We start from the raw sequence: 25596 nt of genomic DNA, 5'->3' as shown, positions 1-25596 counted from the left end.
AAAAACTCCAAGGACAGATTCCATTACCACTCTGGGTGTATATCTGGTCCTGCATTACCCTCCCAGCACAAAGTACTTCTTAATACCATGGAAAGGGAAAGTTCTGTCCTGAGCTATCTACAAGCCAGTTACATTTATTGCCAAAGACACAGCAGTCCCTGCAGAAGCAACTTTAAGCTCACTTTCATATCAGCTCTGGCATTGCAAAGCCACTCCTTCAGGACAGCACAGAAGTGAGGAATAAAAGGTATTTTGACTGTTCAACAGACTTGCCCCTCTGCCCTCTACAGTAAGTTCAAGCACATCCCTCTCAGGTCTTGCAGGCTAAGGCTGCAGGACTGAATGCTTTGTGGCAGAAAGCTGCTTACTAAAATAGTCTAAAAATTAAGCAGCCCAAACATCACAAAGGGTTTGTATTCCAAGCATGTCCTCCCACTCCCACCAACTTTAGTTTCCACAAACACAGTTATTTTACTGCTTTTGCACTATGATGCCAGAGGCTGTATTTCTCTGAAAATCCTTTGTTAAAACAAGAGCAAACAGTAGACAAACTTGCTCAGACTGCCCTAGGCTCCCAGTCTGAGAACACCGAATTCTTCAGAAGGTATTAAATACTGCTTACATGTTTAAGAGGTGAAACATGCTATAGAGACTGAATCTTTTCAAAAGCTGCTCTAGTGGCAGACACACATAGGGGCATCCCTTGCCATTTTTAACCCTAGATAGTCAACTGCAGAACCTACTCTTAAAAGGGTCTCATTTAGTGCTCCTTGCACAAGTCACTTACCGTCTGTGTATTCCTCAGAGGAAGTGAGTGATAAAAGGCTCTGTATGTCACTGCTTTCTGAATCTTGGACCTCTTTGTGTACAGGTCTACTGCTAGCCATGCCAGCTACCCAGGAAGAGGTAGCAGCCTGATGAACAAGAACAGTTTCAGAGCGCTGAGAGCCACCGGCTTCACACAGTCCAGAATGTCCAGGGGCTTCATCTTCTCTTTCAAAGGTACTGTGAGCCCCTTGGTCCGGCTGCTGCATCTCTCTGGGTCCATTCTGTCCAGCTCCCTCTGAGAGCACGATCTGCACTCGGGAGTCCGAGGGTGGAATGCAATTCCCTGTGCTGCCATATACTGCTTCTTCATAGGATGGCAAGGCCACTTGGACACCATCCACCATAATAGAGACCTGATCTCCAGACACACCTTGGTCCCGCCTCAAAAAGAAAGGAACAAAGAAGGGAGAGGAGAAAAAATAAATCAAGTTGAGTATTTATTGTACTATATATTTCTTATCAAGAACTCCAGTAGCCTCCCATAGCAGAACTCTTAAGTCTTACCATTTAGGGGAGGACAGAAACTCAAATGGTAATTTAACAAGGCCAAGCAAGCACAGTCTCCCAGCCCTACTGCGAATTGCCACTAAACACGAGCCAGGGCTATAATTCACAGCACTCGATAGATGTAGCAGCAAGAGCTGAAAAGGTTACAGTGCTTCCCCACCTCCCTCCCTCACTTACCTCCACGGCTAAATTTGACATAGGTCATGACTCAGCTCCATGCTTTTGGCAAAGAGCATTGATGCCAGCCTGGTGCACTGCTACATTCCACAACACCCAGCACTGTCTGTTCCACTGCCTCTGCTGCCAGCCAGATAACCTCTAGCAGGATGGGGAAGACAGCTCTGGCACAGCATGAATCACCTGGCCTCATAAAACCTGAGAGAAAATTTTTCTTTTCTAGTAGTTTGGGCCTTTTCAGAAGAGGGCAGGCTGCAGGGCCCCACCTCTCAACCTTCCCACTGCTGGAGTGTCTGCCTTAGCTGGCAGCAGTGTTATGGCTGGGTCCCTCCTCTCATCCACAAACCTAGGCAGGGAGGGTTCTCCTCCCGCAGCAGAGAAGGATGGCAGACTTGTACATGTATCTGGAGAGCAGTACTGCTTAATTTTGAGTCCAAAGGACCTCAAGCAATCTGGGAAAGATGCACATATGTACACCCAGACACAGACTTCAGTAGCTATCCGAGGCTAGAAGAGGCAGGAAATTGATCTACAGCCAGGGTAGTATCATAACTTTTTCCATTCAAAGCCAAGGCAACAGCATAAGGAAGTCACTTGTTGGGTGGCACATAAGAATGGGGACTGCAGGTAGGCATCACAGACCACCATTTCAGAAAAGTGCTGGATCAGTAGAATGGGGCAGAGATGTCCCTGAAGTGATGAAGAGAGAAGCAGAGAAGCAAGGAGCCAAGCTGCTCCAAAACAAAGGTCTAAACCAACTACTTGAATGGGTTTCTATTGCAAAGAAACAGGGTACCTCTGAGCCCCTCCAAACCCCAGCTACACTTACCTGCTGTGATGGAATGACTTCAGCTTTGGCTGCAGCAAAACAAACAGCACAACTAAGAGCAGAATCAGGGCGACGGAGCTCGCTGTGGAGGCTACTATGGACAGTGTGGGCACTCCAATTGTGGGAGGAGAGTCCTTCTCTACAAAACCAAGGGGAACACAAGGTAAAACGTGTAACTGCTATATAGAAGGAAAAACATTCACACTGCTCCTCAGGACTTAGTCCTGGGTGTGTGTATAAGGAACCCAAGTTTCCCATACAAGACACACCACCTATCTCAGTTTGCAACTCAAGATGACACCTCTCCATCAGCTGCAAAGGGAACCCAAAACAAAACAGGCACATACAAGGGCCCTTTGGAAAAACACAGAGCAAACCGCAGAGCAATACAAGCAGGCCATGGGAACTGCCAGATGGTGTAAGGGTCATGTTATATATAGATCTGCCTGAGCAAAAGCTGGAGAATGTCATGATGTCACCAGCAAGGCCAATAATTGTCTAGCACAAGAAGCAGCATATTTTAGGCCAAACAACAGAAAAAGTTCCAAAAACCATTTTTTCTCAACTAATTTAACAGCCTTGCAAAGAAGGGTGGAAGTCAACTGCCTGGGTATTATCATGCACTTATTACAATTAAGACACAGAAAAAATTAAGTTTCTCTCTCACACAAACATATGCCAGAGGATAGAGAAGGAAGGCAGATGTTTTTTCAGGGTGCTGAGTTTTCAGTGTTAGATACATGTGGCCCTGTTCACATTACCCTTTCCTGCCCTTCTGCCACTGTGCTGTGAGACTGCACAGAAACCAATTTGGTTTTTAAAGGACCTGTGCAGGTATAAACTGGGAGTGAAGAGAGAATGGCTTGGAGGTGGTATTGCTGAGCACTGCATACCATGCCTAGAAGGTTACACTAGTCCTTTCACCTCTCTAGAGGAAATAATTGTCTCTATGTGTTGTTTCTGTCCCTAATTTGTGTCTTTGGTAGAGATCCAAAAAGCCTCAACCCATAAGCAAATTTTTTTGCTACCCATAAGCAAATACTACTGTGAATTGCACATTTGGTTTACGCAATTCCTCAGTTCCTCTTTCTATATCAAACACATTCTTAGGAGCACAAATTACAGAGGGAATTCAGGACACGTGCAATGAGGGATGAGAAGAAGAGCAATAGGTAAACAGAAAAAAAAAAAAAAGAGCTGGAAGATCATTATTTTTAAGCCTACAGCCTGAAATCTATGCCCAAAACAGGCATTTAAGATGGAAACCTAGTTTGCAATTTTTTGCATCATCTCTTTGGGGTCAAACCTACTTGGTTTAGTTATTTTGAACTTGTTTCTTTGAAATTTTATAGAAGTACCTTGACCCCTCCCCAGGAAAAAAACCAAAAAACCACAGTGACTAGCACATTTTTCCCTATGGCAAACAGGGTTGAGTAAGGATTTTAACTTCCAGCATTTTTCAGAGCACTAACAGGAAAAAGGGAAGGCAAATAGAGATGTCCCATTTTCAGTGTCAGTACATGATGCTGTCAAACTGCTCACTATCCAGGGTGCACTCCAGAACATTTACCATCTCATATGCCAAAAAATGTCATTACCTCATACAATAAACTGCCAAAAGGCTATGGGGCTGACAGGCTCAGAGCTGCACAAAACATGTGATAACTGTGAGGGACTTACTTTATCCTGTACGGAGCAGGTAGGATCTTACCCTTACCTGGTATTTTAAGACTTACTGCCTTTCTAGAGTCTCACACCCCCTTCCCCTTCTTTGAGCCTTTTGAAGGAGACCCACTAGTTAAGAGCCAGCCATCTCTGACCCTGAACACTTGATTCAAAGCTTGTGTCATGAAAGCAATGACTTTTTCATTGGGGCACCATATTTTTGATAATGCCACTGATCCTTCAAGATGCTAAAGAAATATGAGGGATTTCTGTTCATCACAACACAATCCTTCAGCTAGACCAAGTGCCACCATGCAGGAATGCCACCCAGGGAACACTATGTGCAATAAAACAACTTTGCTCTCCAGCCTGGGTGCAGCAAGGGAAAGATGGATCACTTTGGAAGGAAGCTTAAGCTGAATTTGAAAAACCTCTTCAGGATCTATTTGCTGCCAGGTAAACTCCCAGATCCTTCCTTATAAATCATAGGAAGGGGCTATTGGAGTGGAAGAGACACTGAAAAGACAGTGTCTTTGGGACAGGACAGGATGTTCCAGAGATCACAGGGATGCAGTGAGCTCCATAGAGTTTGGTCAAGGTACTTTTGTTTTTTTCTGTTTCTTTCCAATTAAGCTGACACATTTTGCTTTATGTATTACGAGACTTAATTCCAAAGTGTACATCCTGCTGGTTCTGCATGACTGAATAGTAAGGTTCTATCAACAAGCCAACCTAGAAGAGGGGAGAGAGATCTCCCTTTATCCAATATACCCACTGTTAAAACCACAAGAGTAGTAGACAAATTAAGAGCTGTATGATGAAAATTTTCCTGCAAATCTTTTTACTTTGCTGCTTTGATGGAGGAATTCCTATTCAGCTGGGAGAGACACAAAACAAAAGCTGTCCATTTCTATTTGGAGAGAAGCAGAAATCATTTGTCAGCAATGTCCTTTCCTGCCAGTACAGTGAAAAGCAGCACCATCAATCTTTTTGACACAGGAAACCAACAGTTACTTAACCTGTTTGCAAGGAAGATTGACTCTACACACACACACAGCCTCACTGAGGGAGAGGTACTATCAAACCCATCAAGGAAAACCAGACAGCATGGAAAATGCTACTGTTAGGGCTTCCAGCATTTCTGGGATGAGAGCCTCAAGATAAGAGGCTCCACATAAGTAACAAGTTGCCTACTTTATACTTCTGTCCATAGCTTTTCTCCTTGTGTTCGGAACTCTTAAGTCTGCATCTGACGGGCTGCTACTGAAGAGACATTTTTAAGAAAGAGTCGTGATTGTGAGCTGCATTTATGAGATTGCTGGAGCAATGAGAGTCAGCCATATGGACTTCCTGAGCACCACACAAAGTGCTTAAGGATAATCTGAAAAGTCAATGCAAGGGCAATTCTAGAGTCAGGGAACACTCACCTGGGCTGAGTCTGCAGCTGACTTCCATGGCTGGGTTCCACTCTCCATTCTTGCATGTCAAGTATTTATAATCTCCTTTCAGCATGTAGCCTTCAACACACAGATACTCTATGACACTGCCTGAAGTCAGAGGGTTGTTGCAGGGGCTAGGGTGGCATTTGTAGCCTCCATTCTCAGGTTGTGGTGGCTGGGGACAATCTGGTAAAAAAGAAAGTACCATGAAGGACATCTTTGAGGAAGACACCTATTACAAAGTATATATGAAACATAGGCAGACTTCCACCTACAAACACCCACTAAATTAGGAAACTACTAAAACCGAGAAGAAAGGCTGTTACACAATGGCAGAGAACACCTCTGATAAAGTTTCTGTGATTGTTAAATACTGCTTGTTATCCCAGTAGTACAGTCCAACTGGCAGGCACCAAACTGGTGATATTTTTGAATAGTGACACAACATAGATTCTGCATGTGAGAGGCCCAGAAAATCCTTACTGCTATCTTTTCCCCACAGCTGTTTCACCAGAGACTGGGGTGAACCTAACAACCAGGCTTTCCTATTAGTGTGGCAGGGGAAGAGCATGAGACCTATTCAAAGGAAAGAGGAATGCAAAAACCCCTCTGTACTATGGGTACAGACTGTCAAGGTGCAGACCTGCCCCATCATAAGGCACCCTAGAAGCCTGTAAAAGCACACAGATTTTAACTATTTTACACAGATATGCCATCAACAAGATTGGCAACAGAGCTTTGTTGCAGTAAGACGAACTTCTTCACTGAAAGGGTGGTCAGGAGTTGAAAAAGGCTGCACACGGGATGGTGAAGTCACCATCCGTGGAAGAGTTCAAGAAACAACTGGACATGGCACTTAGTGCTATGGTTTAGTTACATGGTGCTGTTCCATCAAAGGTTGGACTTGATCATTTCAAGAGAACTTCTAGGACCAAATGTTCTAGTCTACTTTTAAAAAGGAATTCAGTGTATTATGAAAACATTTATTAAAAAACCTCTCTGTTTACCTGTATGAACTCTAGGGTGTTAAAAGTGCTTCACATTCCTTCTTGCACCTTCATTATCCTGACTAGTGGGTATAGGCACATATGGTATCTGGCACATAACAGAACTTTTCTTGCAGAATTTTCAATAGCATTCAAATAAAAACAACAAACCGAAATTGAGGAAACTGCACTGAAAACAGGATATTTGTCTTGATCAGAACTTCCTCTCTTCTGACAGGTCACAATGACCCTTCAGAACAGCCCAATAACTTCCCCTGACAACACCTATCTGCCTGGTTGAAAGATGGAGAAATCCATATTTTTCCCTTAAAATTCACATCAGCCTCCCAGACTTCATAAAAGAAATACATCATAGATTCCTCTTGAGACATTTTGGGGCATAGAAAAATCAGTCAACCCATCCAGAGTGCTCAATCAGAGCATGGTGACCCAGGCCTGTCCTTAAACCCCAGAGTGCACATTCTCTCATGCTCTACCTTTAAGTGACCCACTTACTGTGAGACAAACAGCAACAAACAGCTGGGCAAAGTTCAAGTAATTGGATTTTGAGTAAGATTTAAGAAGGAAAAGAAAACTTGAGATTCATTCACTGTGGAAAAATTTGCCACATTGTCTAGTGCAAATGACTCTTGAACCTAAACACGTGTGAGAATGCAGCACAGGTAGTGCTTGTAAATGCCAATAAACCCTGAGATGAAGTGCTGACTGAAGCCAAAAATGCTCTGCTATGAGTTCTGCCAGCTTTATAACTGCAATTCAATTTACTTCTTCAGAAAAGGTTAACAGGGGTCTAAGCAGCAGCTTTTCAAGAGGACTTTGTTCTTGAGGATTTATTCTTAAATAAGCTTCAGAGAAGCCACTGTCCTGTGCCTCATGAGTTTTAACTGTTACCTCTTCTGTGCTTTTCAACTTTTCTTTCTGCAATAATTTTCTAACCAATGTTTTAATCCTGAACCTTCTGAGGCTAAACTTCCTTTCACTGGGAGCCTGTAAAACATCTCAGGGCAATTGGTATCAGCCAAAGCAACAGATTAGTGGCACATTTCATATTCAAGCACCTAGACAAATGCCCTGGTTCATCTGCAGCCCAGGAGAGGTTTTTTTTTTTTTTTTACTACATTGCAAAATCATTTGAACACCAGAGATATTTTTAGCAGTTTAACAGGTGTCTCTCCTGGCACTGGTGAAGAGCTGTGGGTAAAAGCCAGTGTCACCACAGCAGCTGCCAAAACTCAAGAGCAGACAGGACAACTTTCCTACACATTTTTATACCACAGCAGGTACCTGGAATTGCTTGGGAGTCATGCACAGCATCTTTCCACTGACTGCAGCAAAGAGCTCAGTCCCGTGGTTCCCTTTTCTCCTGAGCTGTGCCATGTGTAAGCCTGCCCACTGCACTAGGAGCCCTTTTGCACACAGAAGCAGCTCACTGTTGGTTCCCCTTCTATAATAAAGTGCCACCTACACTGATGAGATTTCTCAGTTATGTACAAAAATCAGCCAGCCAACAAGAAACAGGCACTCATTTACATTGCAATAGAACTCTCAAAGGCTTGGAAGCACCACCACCATCAGGCAACTGCAGAGTCCTCATTTGTTCTTCTCAGGTAAGGTCTTCAGGAAATGCACAGCTATTCAACTGCAAACTGGATTCCCCTTCACCTCCACAGACCACTTGGACAGGAAAGAAGAGAAGCAGCTGCTAGGTGTGTTCAGGCAGTTATGCCTGACTTGTCCTATTCACAGGGAAGGGATTGCAGAATTAGCCACCTCCCCTCTACCCCCAACCTTCATTTGTCATCACAGTATCCAGGAGTGCACAAGTATTTTAAAATGTCACCTTAACTGTGATGGAAGAACACTGCCTGTGTGCTGGAAAATAGATAAAAAAGGTCTGGGTTAGGCAGCCAGAACATCAACACCTTCCACCCTCAACATGATTGAGCTGCTGATCCTGGACTGTCCTTTGCAAGGCAGCCTCAGGGGGACAAAGCTTTTCTGAACCTGCAGCTTTGGGGAGGTCTACTAGACAGTGTTGATGGCACTGAAAATTGCTGAAGGCAAGGCTTGGGTGGGTAAGAGGATGAAATGGTGGTACCTGAAAAACTGAGAAAGTCAAATACCTCTGCTCCCTACTGGACTAGCTCTCTCTCCCCCTGGCATCTCTGACAGAATACACCTCTGCAAACCAGGGCCCAGTCCAGCATAACAGAGGCATCCAGAATGCCTGGGACAGACAACGCAGCAATCTGTTTCCTAAGCTTTCACTGCCCTCACCTTTCACACTCTCCGTAATAGGTTTCTTCAACTTCCTCCATATGTGCACTGTAAACTGGGGCTAATAGAAGAAAAAGTACAAGTTTGATTCTGCACAACCCTTTACGTCTCCAGCAACAAAGCTTATACCCCAAGACTGCAGCACCGGTATGTTCACAGCAATACAGAGACAGAGCATCCCATTTACTGCTGTCCACAGAATAAACACTGACACTTCAGGGGTGAAAGAAGCTGGGTACCAACTGCTGCCAGAACGTGCACCCAGAGCAGCCCGCTCCTGGCTATGGTTAGCGGCCAGGAGGTGCAGGCGCCTGGGGCTGCCTGTGTCAACTGTTTATTACAGCTCTGGAGCACGGCTGTTGGGATGCTTCAGTACTGGGAACAGAAAGATACATGCAGGAATTTCATCAACTCCCTCCCTGAAACACATATTTTTGGAAGTATCCCAGGGCTTGTGAGATATCTTAAGACAAATGTTCATGTAGAGGAGGGAAAAGTTAGAGAGCCAAGTTACAGAAGTCACCAACTTCCTAGGGGGTTACTGACATTCTAGGCTTGCAACGCTATTGCCAGGATCTTGATTCATCAAGCTTTCAGGATGCACAGAAATAGGCTTTAAGAATTTCTCCACTTTGTGCAAAGGGAGCAAATACTCCCAAAGGCCCAGTTTGTAGGAGGTACTGAAGTTTATGACATCTCCTGAGAGAACTAGTTCTCTGCCAGCATACACTGCTGGAAAACAGGAAGGAAATAGAAGTCCAAAGACTTAGAATATCATTCAACTCTGTTCAGAGGTAAAGAATTGTCATTTCCAGACTGACAGGCAGAAATTAAGTTATGCACTGGAGCGTCTGCAAATGCCATTCCAAACAACTAAGTATTTAATATACCATTTTTAAATATGCAAATAAAAAAAATACTAAGTCAGTATGTACCTCCACCCAGTGTCCCACCAAATCACCTATAAGCACCATATTTTTTTGTTTTGGTCATATGAAAAAATACTGTCCTCCTTCAAGGAGGGTTAGCTGCTCTGATGTTCTTTGAATAGCTGTTACCAGCTTGACAATAACCACCACAACACTAAGGAACCTCTTTTTCGTTGCAGTAAGAGCAACATCACATTGTACCTTCACCAGTTCCCTTTCCCATGGCTCTCCTTCAAGTAGCAATCCTCACTTGCTTCCTCTTCCACCAGATTCACAGACTGCTGTGAGGAGCTGGAATCCAGCTTCTTTTAGAGACAGTAAGAGATGTCTCAGTAAGATGGCCAAATTGATTAATCTAATCATCAAACAATGAAATGGTTCTTTCATGTCCTGGCTGAGCTGAAGCTGAGCAGTGGTCCTGAATGCCAACCTGATGCAGAACTAAAAGCATTTCCAGCATAATGTAACAAAGACACAAACCCGAGCCACGGTCATATATAATGCCACAGATGGAAGCATATGGTCTGTTGTGTGCTGACACAAAAGTGAGGGATTTAAGTGCTCAGAACATAAACCACAGAAGCACAGTTAAGCCTTGATCACTGAGAGTGAAATTCACAGATAAGCAGAAGATTTACAAAGCTCAAGCAGGATGAGCCTGTTGTGGCAAGGACGAAGAACAATACACTTCACTCACACATACAAAGAAAGATTAAATCATACTTCAATATGACTGGGTAATTGTCACAGAATTAAATAAGCTCCCCAGTATTAGCCTTCTTTGCACAGGCACAACACCACACAGAAGTCTAAGAGCTCTCTACAGTCTAATTTCCTTGGCACTGTCTCTTTATTTTTTTCAATCAGTAAGATTCATGGACTCTACTAGGGGTCTTACACCCCTCTTTTCTGCACCAAGCACTTGAACTTTTTCAGTCACTAACCTGTTTTACTGGGCAGCCTGACTATACAAAGATGAAAACCCAATCCTCCTTAAAAAAATGCATTCTTATGAGAAGGAAAAAACCAAAATCCAAACAAGCAACTAAACAAAAAAAACCCAACCAAGCAAGCAAACAAATAAACCCTTCTAATCATGATCTATTTGTGCATAGCACTGCTTAACGATAGGATGTTTCACACTGAACATCCAGTAATAGTTGTTCTTCTCCACAGCAAGGCACAAAGGTCAGTAAAACTAGAACAGGAACAGTTTTGACAAAATAAAGCTGCTCTTTACATGACTCAGGCCCAAATCCTGGCAACTTCAAGAGGAAGCTGGACACAGCCTCAGGTGAATGCCTCACTGACTACACAAGCACTCCAGCAGGTCTGACTATCCTCAGAGCAGTGGCCGAGGAGCCTTACAGGTCTACACTGAAGCACTTTGGAAGCCATTTGTGCTTACACACATCTGCTGGATGCCCTGAGCATGGGCCCTACTTGGGTACTGTTAACACACAATTTTTGTGTGATGTGGAAACTAGAAATGGAAGATGCTAAGCTCAGTACTTCTCTTTCTTCATCTACAATATTTACTCGATTTAACAGATACTATCAAGACTTACAGAAGAAAAACATCCTACAATCAAAAACCACCCCCTAATCAAGATAAATATTCCCCTGGCTAGTCTGGTTAAACTTGTCATGATGTCTCATGTCAGCAGGTCTTACCTGGTGAGCCAACATCTCTGTGAAACAGAACACAATTTAACACCCAATTAAATTGTCCCAGTGCTAGAAGCCATGCTATTTCTTTCATGCTGTTTCCCCTGAAGCCTGATGCTAACTTTCTTGTACTACTTTGATTGCCCTACAGTAGGATTTCTGTGGAATAGCTCAGAAAACATTGTCTTGCCTCAAGGCCTGGCACTTTTTTGTCTCTTCTTGTTTCTCCTGTCACATAGGAACGTTTCCTCCTGGTCACAGTCATTTCCTGTTCACTCTCTTACAAGTTATGCTTCAGCACATTCCACAATAGCCAGGAGAACTTCTCTGTCCAAGTCTCCAGTTCTCCCAAACATTGTCACCTTTATTCTTTCAGACTTGCCACCAGCCTTAAAAATGGCATATCTAGAAAAGCACCCAAAATAAACACAAGATATCCCCATCTTCCACTTACTTGTCCCTGCTACAGAGACTTCAATTTCCAACTTGGATAATTTGTGTGTTCATCACCTCAGTATAGCTGAGGGAACTGCAAAAGCTATTACTAATTTCTGGCAAGGACCTTCCAAACAGCCCCAAACTCTAAGGGAGTAAGCCTCCCTCTCTACTCCCACCTTCAATCTGGGTCTTGCCACAGCTAAATGGCTGGTCTGAAATACGAATTCCATCTGAAGCCTTCTGCAGAGGCTGTGCATTTTCAGCATCTCAGACTTGAGGTTCAGGTTTAACACCATGCTGAAAACAACTGAGCCAGATTCACAGTTCTTTTCCAGTTAGTGCCCCGAACAGGCTTGCAGTAATACTGGGGTTTTTATCAATTGCTATTTGCATGCAGATACACAGGGCTTCAACTTTTTTTTTTTTTTTTTTTTTTTTTTTACACCATGCTTTTTCACAAAAAAAACGTGAAAGCCTGATGCAGTCAGCAGGCTAGAAGTGCAAGCCAGGGAGCAGCAAGAATGCTCACTTCAGCTTCTACAGGGTCTGGCAATTCTAGCGGCGTGCTGCCCACGGATCCCACTCAGGGGTGACACTGAACATTGGTTTAGCCTCAGCAAATGCATTCAGTTGCTTCCTAACAAGAGCTCTGGCCATATTTGCTAAGAGAAGAGACACTTCTTTCTCTCCTTGCAGAGTTTCAGTTCTTGCCAGCAGGGCGCTACCTGACCTCTCCGCTAATCTCCTGGTTGTTTAGTAAGCCAATAAGGAAATAATTTACTCCTCCCTTTGCCCATTTCTTGGATATACTCCTAACTTCTGTCACCAGTACTCAGAGAAGCATGAATGTGATCCAACCAGATAATAGCATCAGTGCTGTGCTTAGCCACACAGCAGGATAGTCAGCCACAGTACTGAGCTGACTTAGCAGCTTCTTGAGCAACAACAGAGGATCGCATCAGCCGCACAGTGCTGCAGACTCCAGTGCCTCAGGTTACACCTAACAGAACCACTGCAAGTAACTTTATTAAAATTTGTTTGGTTTGGGTCTTCTTTCGTTTTGTTTTGGTGTGTTTGTTGGGGTCTGGGGGTTTTTCTTGTTTTTCAGTGTAACTTTTCCTCTCAGGGAACACATGGTCTCAAACACTGCCAACATTTGCTGTGGTAGGACAGATGCTTACCTAGCTTATGATGAACTCAAACCCCACTATGCACCTACTGAGAGAAAAAACCACGAAAAGTAGCACCAAAACTAAAGGCACACATGCAACTGGCATACATGCCATTTTCAACAACAAGCACTTATTTTATAAGCCCTTTGGAACTATTGGACAGGAAATTCACTGTCCAAGTTAGTTGCTTCTTTATCCCCTATGCTCTGCAGAGTCTAGGCTAAAGGTGGTTTCCTGCCTTGAGAAGAAAAAAATATTAATATATATATATATATACACACACCTATTTTATTCAAAGAACATACAGCTACTTATCATGTCCTTCTAACCCAAAACCCCTGCTGTGTCATTCTCTGGGGGAACAGGGGAAAACAGGCTGAATGAAGAACAAAAATATTCCACAAGCTTCTTTTCAGTAAGGAATTTTTCTTCTTAAACCAGGGCCTTCAGTCACAGAAGACTTCCTTCTGCCTGAGACAGGACTGGTGTTTGGCTCCAGGAGCCTTCTGCAGAGAGGGAGATGATGGAGGAAGATGACTAGCCAGCTTTGCTTTCAGTGTGAAATCCAGAGAGGCAATATCCTTGTTTTTTCCTGTCCTCCCCTGCACACACAGACCAGCGTATAACCAGCAGAAGCCACTTTTGGCAGCCCCTCCCTCAGCAGCTCTTCAGTTTTAGTAAGAAGCAAGTCTGTTACAATTTCATACTCTTTTTAGACTAGCTTTGTCAACTGAACACCATCTTTTACCAAAGAAAGAAACACTTCCTAGGCAGTTGGTCTGGAGAGAAAAAGCACCTTGATAAGCTTTGATCAACAGCACTGCCGCTCCCCACCCACACCTTCCTGTTGAGAAAGCAATAACAAGGGGATGTGCTTTAGTGGTAGATAGAAAAGCAGTCACCCCCACCCACGTTTTCCAACAAGAGTGCCAGTTCCATTTCTGAATGCTAAATACCTTCAGGTTTCCAACTAACCATGCTTGCCTGGATGCAATCAAAAGCTTTCAGCACAGCAGCTTCCCGCTATGCACCCTCTGCTCCTGCATTGTCCTTCCCAGGCAGAGAGCCTAGATTAATATTAGGCTAGGAAATTGCTCATCAAGTATTTCAGGGACAAACGTCACTGCTTGTAACAGCAGGTTTGTGCTGAACACAAAGAGCCACATACTTTACACTGGGGTTTCTCTTGGCAGGCTGGCTCCAAGAAGCACAATGACCACATCTGAGAATAATATTTGAGATTTTATCCTCTTCCAGCATCTTCAGAGCATTTTTTAGCCCACACAATGGAATTCCAACACAAATGTGTGCTGCAGTCATTAGAAAGCCTTCTCCCTAGAGGACAAGACGGTCTCTCCTGGTGAAGGTGAAGCATGCTTTGCTCTCCTTTCAAGCAGCTTGAGGTATTAGTGGGGTTTTTTGGTTTACTGCCCACCAGTGTACTAACCTGTGTGTTTTAATTATACAAACACAGTAGCTGCAGATAGAACATGTGAAAAGGGACCCAGACTGAAGCCATCCTCTGCCAGCTGGCAAGAGCTGACAACTTGGTGTGTTTCTAGCCAGACAGGATTCACTCCGTAGAACACAGATTGCCAGATGCCCAGGTTTTCCATTGGTCTGTAATTTCTGGGGATGAGATGGGGATTGGAAGCAGGAGAACAGATTTTGAATGTTCTCCTTTTCAACACTCTGGCTTTCTCTAGCACATGAGCAGATGGGTCATTTCCCAAAGGGACAAACCTGATACAGCAGCTGCTGCTGAGGCCTAGTCACAACAGCTGAGGCTAAAGGACCTCTTTATATTTAACTTACAGGAGGCAGAAGTCAATAAAAGGCCTCCATTGTGAGTGCACACACTTCTCACTGACCCTGCCCCTAAAACATTTTAAGCCTTCCTAAAAACACACTGCAAAACATAACCCTCTTTTGGGTTATGTGTATTAAGCAGGGGCCAAAGTCCACTGAAAAATAAGCTCTGTCTTTACTGGCTCCAGATGCTGCTTATTCTGAAGTCACAGACAGAAGACCAAACTGAGCAGGACTGGAGTCTTCACAGGGAAATTACAGTTTCCCCAGAAAGGGCATACTCTGAAGAGGAGGCTTATTTTTTTTAATGTCATAATGAGGGTAAATGAGAAGAACCAAAGCAAAGAGATTTGTATATATAATCATATAGCTGTGCATCTATATAATTAGACACAAGCACTTAAAATGTGTACAGTAACAGGCACCCCTCACAGCCATCCCATACACAGTAAAGCTGCATTTTTTTTTCTTTCTCCTTCTTTATTTTTCCCCCCTTAGGGCAGGGGAAGAAAAAGCAAGAAAGAAAAGACTCTAATTGCAGCCTTCCACCAATGCAGTCGCCATCTGGTAACTCAAGAGACACATGGAGACGAATTATCTTAATTAACATGTAACAACAGTATTTTAAAAAAAATCTATGCTTATTAACACTCAGCTGTGATTAGCCAACCACAGAGGAAGCCTGCTAGTGTAACATTAATTATGGGTCTTGTCTGTCTTTCTATTAGAAATGTGATTTTTTTTTTTTTAACCCCCAGTAGTTTATCTATCTCCTAAAAAGAAAACCATTAGCATCAAAGCTTACTATAAAATGCAAATTATATTTATGTTCTACAAGAGTCAAAATGTTTAGGCTATATGAAGCTGCCACTGGTGCTTCTACAGCGCTACAAATTGTCTGGATATAAAACATACTTATCTCTGCCCCTTAGAAAGCCTTGCTTCAGTTAAAGAACTCCCAGTGTCACTGATATTTTGGCAGAAAACTAAATGTTGTATCTTTCAAGTTCCTTTCCCCCTTCAAAACAGGACAGACTTTGCTGTATGCTAGGCAGTTGGAAAACCAAGATGTAAATTCCAGGTCTAATAAAAACCACATCTGTGAAAGGAAGATTTCTGCGATGGAAAGCAGCAACCAAATACAACTGCACTCCAGCAGCACATCTGCCTCCCTAGAAGAGTGCTACTCACTGTGACAACTGTATTATTTCCCCTGTATGAAGCCCATATGTAATATGGTCCCCTCAGATACATTCCTGAGTGAGTCAGCCTGACAGGCTCCGAGACTAACATTGCCAAGTTTTTCAGACTTTCTGAAAAACTTTCAGTTTTTCTGTGTTATGTTTGCACAGGGCTGGCTGCAGCAGGGCTCTCATCCGTGCCAGGCATTCTGGACACCAGGATAACACCAAATCGTAAGACAAAAACCTGGTGCTTCTAAACAAAGCCAGGATGATAAATGAATTCCGGAAACATTAAAGGAGGAGGAAGCAAACCGGGAACAACTGCAGAAGTGCTTTTAAGATGTTCTGATACGGTAATCTTACTGCTGCACACACACACAAAAATAAATTAAAGTTATTGGTGATGTGTGTGGAAGCTCATGAAGCTTACTTATGTCCCATAAAGATGAAGAGCAGCTGACCAGTACTTTACAACATCCCATACTGCCAGGACAGCATAAACAATTTGCATCTGGGCTGCAGTTGGAGTCAGCAGTACAGTGGCTGCAAAAAAGCCAATTTAATACAGAAACTTGTTCATGGGTGCTTGGGCACAGTGCAGCTTTCCAAGTGGCCACATTTCATTTGCTTTTGTTTTCTAAGGCTGCTGCCAGCCTCCCTGTACCTTCTTACAACCACCCTATAATTATTTCACATGTTCCAAGAAGGAAATTAAGCAAGTGCTGTAACAACACTTTGTATAATCAAAAGGTTCCAGATTCTGCTTTTGAACCCAAAAGCCAGTAGCTTTTGGGTTCAGGGGTAACCTCTCAGTTCAGGGGTAACCTGCACATATACCCCCACTGTTTCCTTGTCTGTTCCTAAGTGGGTTTTCAGCTTGTATATAGTAATACTCTAAGGTGGATTTTTTTTTAGGATAAAAGCCTGACACACACTATGGGGCTCTGGTGTAATGAAAAACATCTCACGCTTCAGTAAGAACAATGAGACAGTATAGGGAAAAACAGAAGTATGCTCTTCAGCATAACATGATATTCATACTGATTTAGCACACCAGGTTTTGCTAGGATGCAGGTGACTGGTCTGTAAAGACCTGACTGAAATGAATACAGTCCCTCTATTGACACTAGGTGAGCACACCAGGGAAACATACCCTAAAGACACAGCAGAGCAAAACTTGTCTCTACTAGCAAGTGGCATAAGACCTTCAATTTAGCAGTGCTTCAGGAAACTTAACTTGCTTATAAATTTCCATATGGCTACAAAACTTCCACTCCTGAAACTTCAGCCTAGTACAGCAATCAGGTTCCTTTTCCCAATAAGGCCTTAGAAGTTCTTGCTATGAGAGTTTTCCAAAATATGTCCCTGTTGAAGACTCTAGCATGGCCATTCCAGCTCAGGAAGACACATGGTAACACCAACAGCAGTAAGAATGCATTGCTCCCTGTCCACCATGAGGTGAAACTCAGGCAGACACCATCAGCCACCAGAACAACTGGCTTCCCCTTACCCTAGAGGCCAGTTCATGCCCACCTCCTAATCCCAGTTCTGTTACGGGTTACTCTGACAGTTGACAAAGATCAATGCACAGTCATAAGTCTGTTCATGAGGCAGTCCTAAAGTCCAAGGGGACATTGGAATCTCTGAAGTAATAATTTTTGAGTTTAGATACACTAGACAAGTCAACTTTAAAGCTCTGCCCTGGTAGGCCTCCTTCATTCACTAATGAATCTTTTGCAACTGATTCATTTCTCATCCTTTCAGCAGCAGCAGCAGCTGCCTCTGACTCAGCCTATCCAAAATGCACTCATTTGGAAGTTTGGCCAAGGCTGATCTAGTAATGGCTTGTGCACAGGAGAGCGCTGTGCACTAAATGTTGTTCCACCTTCATCTGTGTGGAAATCAAACTGGAAAGCTCAGAGCCCTGGGTTACTGAAGTTTTTCTATGCAATTCATCTACTGACAGATTTGCTGGGAAAGGTGGTTAAGGACAGTGATCCTGAAATTCCAATCTGATACACCAACACACACAGGAAAGTACTTTTTCATTCTGCCATGCTATTTCTCTTCTGGCTTTTGGCTCTGCTCAGGACCACTGAACATAACAGAATCCAATATCTGGGCAGATCTGTTTATCCTTTAAGAATGACTCATCTGTATCACGGGACTTGTCAAAACAAGCACTCATAATTTACTACTGACTGAGCAGAACTGCAAAGACTTATTATCCCTGTCTCGCTGGAAAGCCTCTCTTGAGCACAGTCATATTTTCAGTCTAGATGTGGTTAGTTTAGCTGTGAGTATTAAGTCATCTTTTCTAGCAGCTTTAGAGAAGCTCAGCATCACAAACAACTTCTCTACAGAGTCCAGCATGACAGAAAAAAGAAAAACCCCAGACCCACCTGAACACTCCTCAAGTCATCCTGTTCGAAGTCAGACTGCACAATAACAGAAGTACTGCACATGGCAAACATACCTTTCCCAGACACCCCAGTCCTACAGACTCCCACTTATGCAAGTTCAGTCAGTCTGAGCTTCACTTTCTTGAATGGACAGCTGATACAGACTCAATCCAAACTCTAACAATTCAAGATAAGATAGAGTGAAGCTGAAGAACTCATCTTCAAAGAAAAGTAAGAAGTTTCTTCTACTGAGACAAGTTAGCTGTGACACACCTCTCTAAATTGCCTAACACTTGAACAGTGTCACGGCAATTTAAGAGCTAGGGAGATGATGGTAGGAAAGGTGGTGTCAGACCCTGTATAACCTGCACTGAAATTTAACACCCACTCAGTAAGTAATCTCTATTTATTGGCAATACAAATAATTAAAGAGTATTTTTTGGCAAGAAGGGAGGAAATCCATTGAAGCTACCAGTAAGCTTACTTTGTGACTGGAGCATCACTAGCAAGAGGCATCAAGGTCTGGTGGGATGCTGCTGCTACTTTGTCACAGTCACAGAAGACATGATCAGCTCTGACAGAACAGGCAAAGTCCCACACATTCCACCAACTCAGAGTCTGCTGGGGATCAAATGGTACATGGAAAGAAAATAGTAACTTGGTATTATGCATACAAATGCACTGTATAGAAAATTCAGATTATCAGCCACCTTCTTTGAGAAGACTGTCTTGCTATACAGATGTACTTATTTCAAAGTGTTTGTTTTTTCATGTCCATTTTCCCAGTCCCTACCAACAGCTCTATGCAAATCAATGGATATGAAATAGCAACTGTCAAAAGCATTCCTAGCAGCAAACGTGAATTCTTCCTTTCTTTGTAGCTTCTCATCCCAAATACTCACAGGATAAACACAACTGAACTGAAACAAGCCAGAATTGGGAAACTGTTCAAAAAACAAGCTCCTTCCACAGCTGGCAAAAGAAGTGTTCAGAGATGATGTGTAAAAGGAGTTCTCACCCTTTGAAATTACTTGTCCTTTGACACTTTCACTATAGCCACTGGAATCAAAGCACAGGCATGGCAAAATATCCAGCTGAAAATGCATGTAATAATAAAAAAAAAAAGGTCAGAAGTAGCAACTGCCAAGATAGAACTCATTTGTAGCCCTTGATGGCTGATAAAAATGTAGGAAAAGATGAAATACCATCTGTCCATTTGACATAAGAAGAAATTATAAAACATACAACCCCAAACCCTATAGTGTTACCATTTTCAAAAACAAAATCTTTAGGAAATAAATCAGGTCTCCTCAAGGACTAAACTTCAATTTTGTTTCTCTGCAATTCACTGCTTTTAAGCAGTAAGAAATACAAGACTACATATTCTCTGCTTCTTGTTTATATTCCCTGGCAACCTAGAGAGGTTCTTTGTTCTGTAACAATTAAAAAGCCAAGTTAAAGCCACAAAACAAAACAAAGATTCTCCTAATGCTTTATTATGGGGTTGCTTTTCATAGGAAGGTTTGGGTTGAAAGGGACCCTGAAGATCACCTAGTTCCAAACCCCCTGCAATGGGCTGGGACACTTCCCACTAGATCTTGCAGTGCTACCCTCTCTTCTTCTGCTTCTTGCATGCCAGCTGTTTTTTTTTAATATTATTTGTGACATTTCATTAAGTTTCATTTATTGTTCTGAGGCACTTATTTGCACAGCATTCTCAAGTGGCTTCCTTCAGCTACATCTTATCTATACAGCATCATTAGTCCTGTCAGAGCAGTTCTTGCTAAACCAGCAGTATTTCCCAGGGCAATGTACATTTAACAGGATAACAACAGCGAGAAAATGCTTAATTTAATTTTGGTTCCATAAAGCACCAAGAATCACACCTTTGTGACTGCATTTTACCTGGACCATTCTTGACTTCAACAGGCCAAGTCTGATAGATACTGTTAAAATTTCCTACCAGCCAGAACTTGAGGTCTAGGACAGTACCTTGTTGAAAAGGAGAGACTATGGCAGGCCAGTTTCTTCCAGACAATTCAGCTCATTTTCAGATGCTGTTCCAAACCCTGTTTCCTTGACTACCACAAAAACCAAAACAGCATGGGACCATTTTGTTTGTTGTCTTCCACACAGCATTTACAGCATCAAGTTGGAGATATTTCAAGTCCCTCCTGAGCTTCTTACAGATTTTTCTCCTCCTATCTCAAATCTTACTGCTCCTCATCACAGCTATCTTCCACCAAACATGCATGAGTAAATTCCTGCTCAGCTCTCAGCATTCCCTCACATCAGACAATAGTTTTAACTCCTGTTTCAACTACCTAGCTCCATAAAAGAGACAGTGTGGTCAGCTGGGGTTTGCAAGGTGTGTTTTGTTTTTCTTTGGGTTGGGTGTAGGATTTGGGAGTTTTTTTAAGCATTTAATTGTGAGGAGAGTTTTTGCAGGTTTCAGCAATGTTTAATGTTATTATTACATCTGCAAGGTTAATAGATAATAATAGTATCCACTACATTGCTACTTGTTCCTTTTTGTCTAAATTGTCAAATCCAACAGGACAACATTTCAAACTTGATTTCAAGAGCTGCAAAACCATCTTATCACAGAGAGACCTATGAGAATGAAAAGCTGATTTTACGCTGCAAGACGTCATTATAATAGCTTAGTTCTGTGATCCTCTGAAAAAGAGGATGAGGTGGGAAAGCCAGATTACTCAAAAAAACCCCACAAAATAATTACTTAAAGGATTTATTTATTTATAGGTTCATGATTCCCTAGAGCATAAAATCTGTTCCACTACCTAGGTTAACACAGCATATATATGTACAGACACTGATCTAGCAGACAGCTTTCACAACCACCACCTAACTCGGGCTTTGGAAGGGAAACAGTAAGCAAGAGCAACCAAGACAGTGGGAGAAGTTATAGCCTGTCAGCTAAAAACAACATAATCTTTCCCAAATCATGCAAGAACAAAGCAGTTTCAAGTTCTTACACAGAAAAGAAAAGCGTATTTCAGATGCTCTCCAGGGAAGAATGCAGTAGAGGAAGCTGTTGCAGCATGCCTGAGTGCCACAGGAAGTGCTCTGCTGAGCACAAAAGAGAAAAATTCATGAGCACTCCCAGCTTCCTCAGAGCTGAGGCCCGAGCTCAAAGGAATGCTGAGAACACCCTGGAGAGTCCTCACCCTCACACAGCTAGACCCAGATCTGCCTCCCACATCATCACATGAACATACATGGTAGGAAGCAAGTATCCAAATCCCAGCTCTTCCCCAGTATCAGTGCTCCCATCTAATACTCCCCGAACCTAGCAAAAAAATCCCCAACCCACAAGAGGGGAGGGCAGAGGTTATGCTTGCTCTCTCTACAGAACCAGTTGCTGAACCTGCCTTACACCTTCCCAGTCCTCACCAGGTTTCTGCCAATCAGTGTTGACATCAGCCACATCCAGGCCCTGGGCACTGACTCAGCAAGCCCCACTTCTGTGAGGATGCACCTCACAAGCAGATCATCTCACATTTTCAAGAAGAACACAAGATCTCTCCACATATAAGGCAACCCATATCCTCATGCATTTTCCCAGGTCACTTTTCCAGGGAGCTGAAAAAAGCGCTTCCTACACAGGACTCCCTAAAGAGAGGGCTTAATTGGGGCTCAGTTAGTTCTGAGGCACCAGCCACCCACACAAGGCTGGCAGACAAGGCACGGGGTTTTCAGGAGCCCTGCACCTTTCCAGAACGGAAGCTGAGGTTTAAGCCAGGCCACTGACTTCAGACCACTCTCAGTCACTAGGTCTATATCTGAACAGTTCCCATGTTAATTCAGTTCCTGAACTAAGGAGTCTTTCTTCCTCATTTAAATATTCACTAGTTAACGCAGTTTTTCTTTCTCCCTGCAGCAGATGATGTAATTTCTCTCATTACATCTTCTGGACTGTAATTCAGTAGAGAGGCAATAAACCACCAAGAGTTATGGCCAGGTGAAGTTCACCAGCAGACAAAAATGAAGACCCCAGACACAGTGAAAATAAAGAGTGCACAGGTAGTGTCCCTACAACAACTCTTTCTGAGCTGTAGAACGCCTGTGTCAGGCTACACTCTAATGTCCCTGCAGCTGCTCGGAGTAGCTCAGTCTTGCACAGGGTTTGGCAAAAATGCCCAGACAATGCTGACAGGTTTCTTGGTAATGAAGTGGAAGATTCCCATGCAAATTTGAGATCCATTTACTATACGGTTCAACCTCTTTACAATTAGTAAAAGTTTCTCACACAAAGGAAATGGAAGATTTGAAGAAATTGTGCTAATAATAGCAAAACTGCTGCCCCCCAGAGAGAGACAGACTTGGGAACTCTCCTGGCTGTGTATACACACTCCTTGAGAATGCTTAAATAACATGCCTGGGAACTAGTGGGAAAAACAGCATGGAGGGAAGTTATTTGAAGCTGATAAATGAACATCCAGAGTGTAAAATACAGTTGCAGAGAAAAAACAGGAGTCCGTTTTCTAAATCAGTTACTGTTCTGTAACTGATTTCTTTTTCATACCAATATAGAAAATTTCACAGAACAGCACATGCATTTAATCAGGAAGAATAAGTATTACAGGGAAACAATGTATAGAGCAATCTGAGAGCTCCAAACCCAAACCTGAGCACTTGGGCTAAGTTTACTGAACACATGGGGTCTTGAACACATACCATGTAGGAAACCTAACACACCAGCAGCAGGTATTACAAGGTCATTCTGATACTAAAGACAGAACTCCTTTACCCAGACCTTTCCTGGGTTTGTTCATTTGTTTCCTCATCTCCTCCATATGATTGGGGAAAATGATATTTGAAATTATTAGGGGAAGGAAACAAGACAAAACCCACTGGTTCAGTAGTAAGGTAACAGGCATTGGAGAACCATGTTCAGCAGGCAGCAGGGAGCTACCAGGACAAAAGGCAATACAAAGATGCCACAGCCACTTCTTTCAAACTTCTGGTAATTTTCTATTCTTCCAACCTCCTCCACCTCCATAAAATTTGCTCAGCACACAGGAATTACTCTTTCTTACAAGACAGATCCCACAGACACTGTCAGAACCTTCTTCCTCTTGCCAATTATAGTCAAAGACTGTCCAAAGACTGTTGTGCTCAATTTCACAGCGCTCATATCGTGTTAGACAGTCTGCAGCACCATCCTTTATTCTGCCCCTTGTCCACCCCTGCCTTTTCTGTTAACTTCTTAGAAAAGGCTACTTTAGCCACACTTAGTATTGAGGGTGCTACTCACAAAAACAGCTACATTCTGGCAGCTGACATGGAAAGCAGATGACAATGTTCCTAAGAGATGCCTTAGCATCTGTTGAACATAGTTCAAGTTTGGGAAAGAAGGGAGAAGTGTTAAAAGTACCTACTTCCCAAATGGACTTCCTTATAAATCATCTGTATCTTTCATTCATGAGGGTGTTAATGAAATACTTAATAGTCCCATCTAATCTTAAGAATACTTGTGTCCTCCCAAATCACTGCTTACTGATTGGAGCACTCAACTGGAGTCTGACAACACATCCTCCACCTAATACCACTTGCATGCACACAAGAGCCTTCTAAAATCTCACAAGGGATATATTAGTACCAATGTAGGAAAAGCATTTTCCAAAACCTCTGGATTACGTAGATCTTTTTACCTAGGATCCAGGCATTTCCAAATCACTATTTCTAAAATACATGTTCAAGAATTAGCACTGGCAAGATATATATTTTCAGTCTCTCATAGTCACCCAGCAACAAACCTCAGAACAGAGTCTCAGTTCTTAACATAATGCTGCAATTGTGCAAAGGCTATTTTGTGGCTAAACACTATTTTACTGTGTGAACTCCCACCAGAAGTCAAAATGATTTCCCAAAAAATAGAAAGAGTATTTAATGTCTAGAAAACTAGTATGTTCCTCAAAATATAGACTGACTTCTCTTTTCAATGCTTTTTTTTGGTATCTTGTCTGAAGACAAAGAAAGCAGAAGTCTCCCAAGCACTGGGAGAAGTCCTGGATTATGACACTGGACCTTTTTCTCCCCCATTTTTCCTCCCAGTCTATATGGCTTTATCAGAAAGTAGGGTAGAGGTGTCTGCTTATATCAAATGCCATGTTCTACTTTCATAGCCCTGCCCCCACAAGCACCCAAACTTAAAACCGTAAACACAAATCACAGCAACCTAGTTATTGCACATCAAAGCTGTCACCGTCACTCATTCTCAGGGGAGAAGACACAACCAGACAGCTGACATTCACTCTTTAGCTCACAGCGTAAACAGAAACCAAATCACAGTATCTCTTCTGCTGCTCTGGTAAGGCATTGATCCCACACTACCCTGGGACAACTACCCTACCAGGCCTAGACTCCAACTGCACCTGTGTTTTCCTCTTAATAGCTGTGCTTTCTGAAGTTATCTCTTACTGGTCTTTTAAAACTCCTCATCACAATGAAAGTTACTGCAGTAGTGTGTAGAACACACTCCAACAAGAGCATTTCTCTGTTCCAGAGGCAGTTTGTGACCACATACTTTCTTATTCAAGGGCACATACCTCTGCCAAGTACAGAAATTGCTTGCACTGAAAAGCAAAGTAACATTCAAGGCTTTATTTTAACACAATTAGAGCAGCTTGAAAAGTAAGAAGCTGTCATCATGCAGCAGGCAAAACTACATGGGCTAATGTTATGTGTTCCAAAGACCACTGCTTGGAAACTTCTAATCCCAGTCTAGCACATGTACTGGCAACAGATTTCCAGTCTAGACTCCAGAAAAAGCTCCCAGAAAAGTAGTTTTTTCCATAACAGTCCATTCTGACAGGAGGTTATGTAGCTGCAGATAGAAAATTTGGACATAACAAGTGACTTGCTCTCCTCAGTAAAAGTGGTCAAAAGCAAGGTTCATGGCAATGGGAACATAACATGACAAGCCTCTTGAGCAACAAGACCATAGCGAGTTTCTGCCTAGAGGTGCAAAATGCCTGCACAGGCAGGGCCATACTGCAGTAAAGGAGATCTCCAGGGCTGCAGTGGCTGAGAGGAACAACAAGGACGGTTTTGCAATAGGTGCAGATGGTATTGTCTGGGGATACATAGACACCAAGAGGAAAAGGCATACAGTACTACACTGCCTTCCTGAAACAACTCAAAACAGACTGCCATCGCTGCAAATTGTTTAAGGAGATGGATTTAAGCCTTCTTTCAGATGCTTCCTCAGTCTGCTTATGGTCAAGCAACCTTTGGAGAAA

The 25596-nt window shown here is 42.8% G+C and overlaps 1 protein-coding gene across 6 annotated transcripts in view; it reads right to left on the bottom strand.

The window, feature by feature from the left end:
- Positions 1-25596, bottom strand: part of SUSD6 (sushi domain containing 6) — a 78539-nt gene that overhangs the window by 6363 nt on the left and 46580 nt on the right. For all 6 annotated transcript variants that reach the window (XM_053944847.1, XM_053944844.1, XM_053944850.1 and 3 more), the window contains 3 exons: positions 5434-5631; positions 2342-2480; positions 788-1209 (listed from right to left, as the gene is read on the bottom strand). In XM_053944847.1, coding sequence (XP_053800822.1) covers positions 788-1209; positions 2342-2480; positions 5434-5631 — 759 coding nt within the window. The remainder of the gene's footprint in view (positions 1-787; positions 1210-2341; positions 2481-5433; positions 5632-25596) is intronic.

The sequence above is a fragment of the Vidua chalybeata genome, chromosome 6 (genome assembly GCF_026979565.1).
Source record: "Vidua chalybeata isolate OUT-0048 chromosome 6, bVidCha1 merged haplotype, whole genome shotgun sequence".
NCBI lineage: Eukaryota > Metazoa > Chordata > Aves > Passeriformes > Viduidae > Vidua > Vidua chalybeata.
The sequence above is the reverse complement of the archived record's forward strand: the minus strand, read 5'-3'. Positions and strand labels throughout refer to the sequence as shown.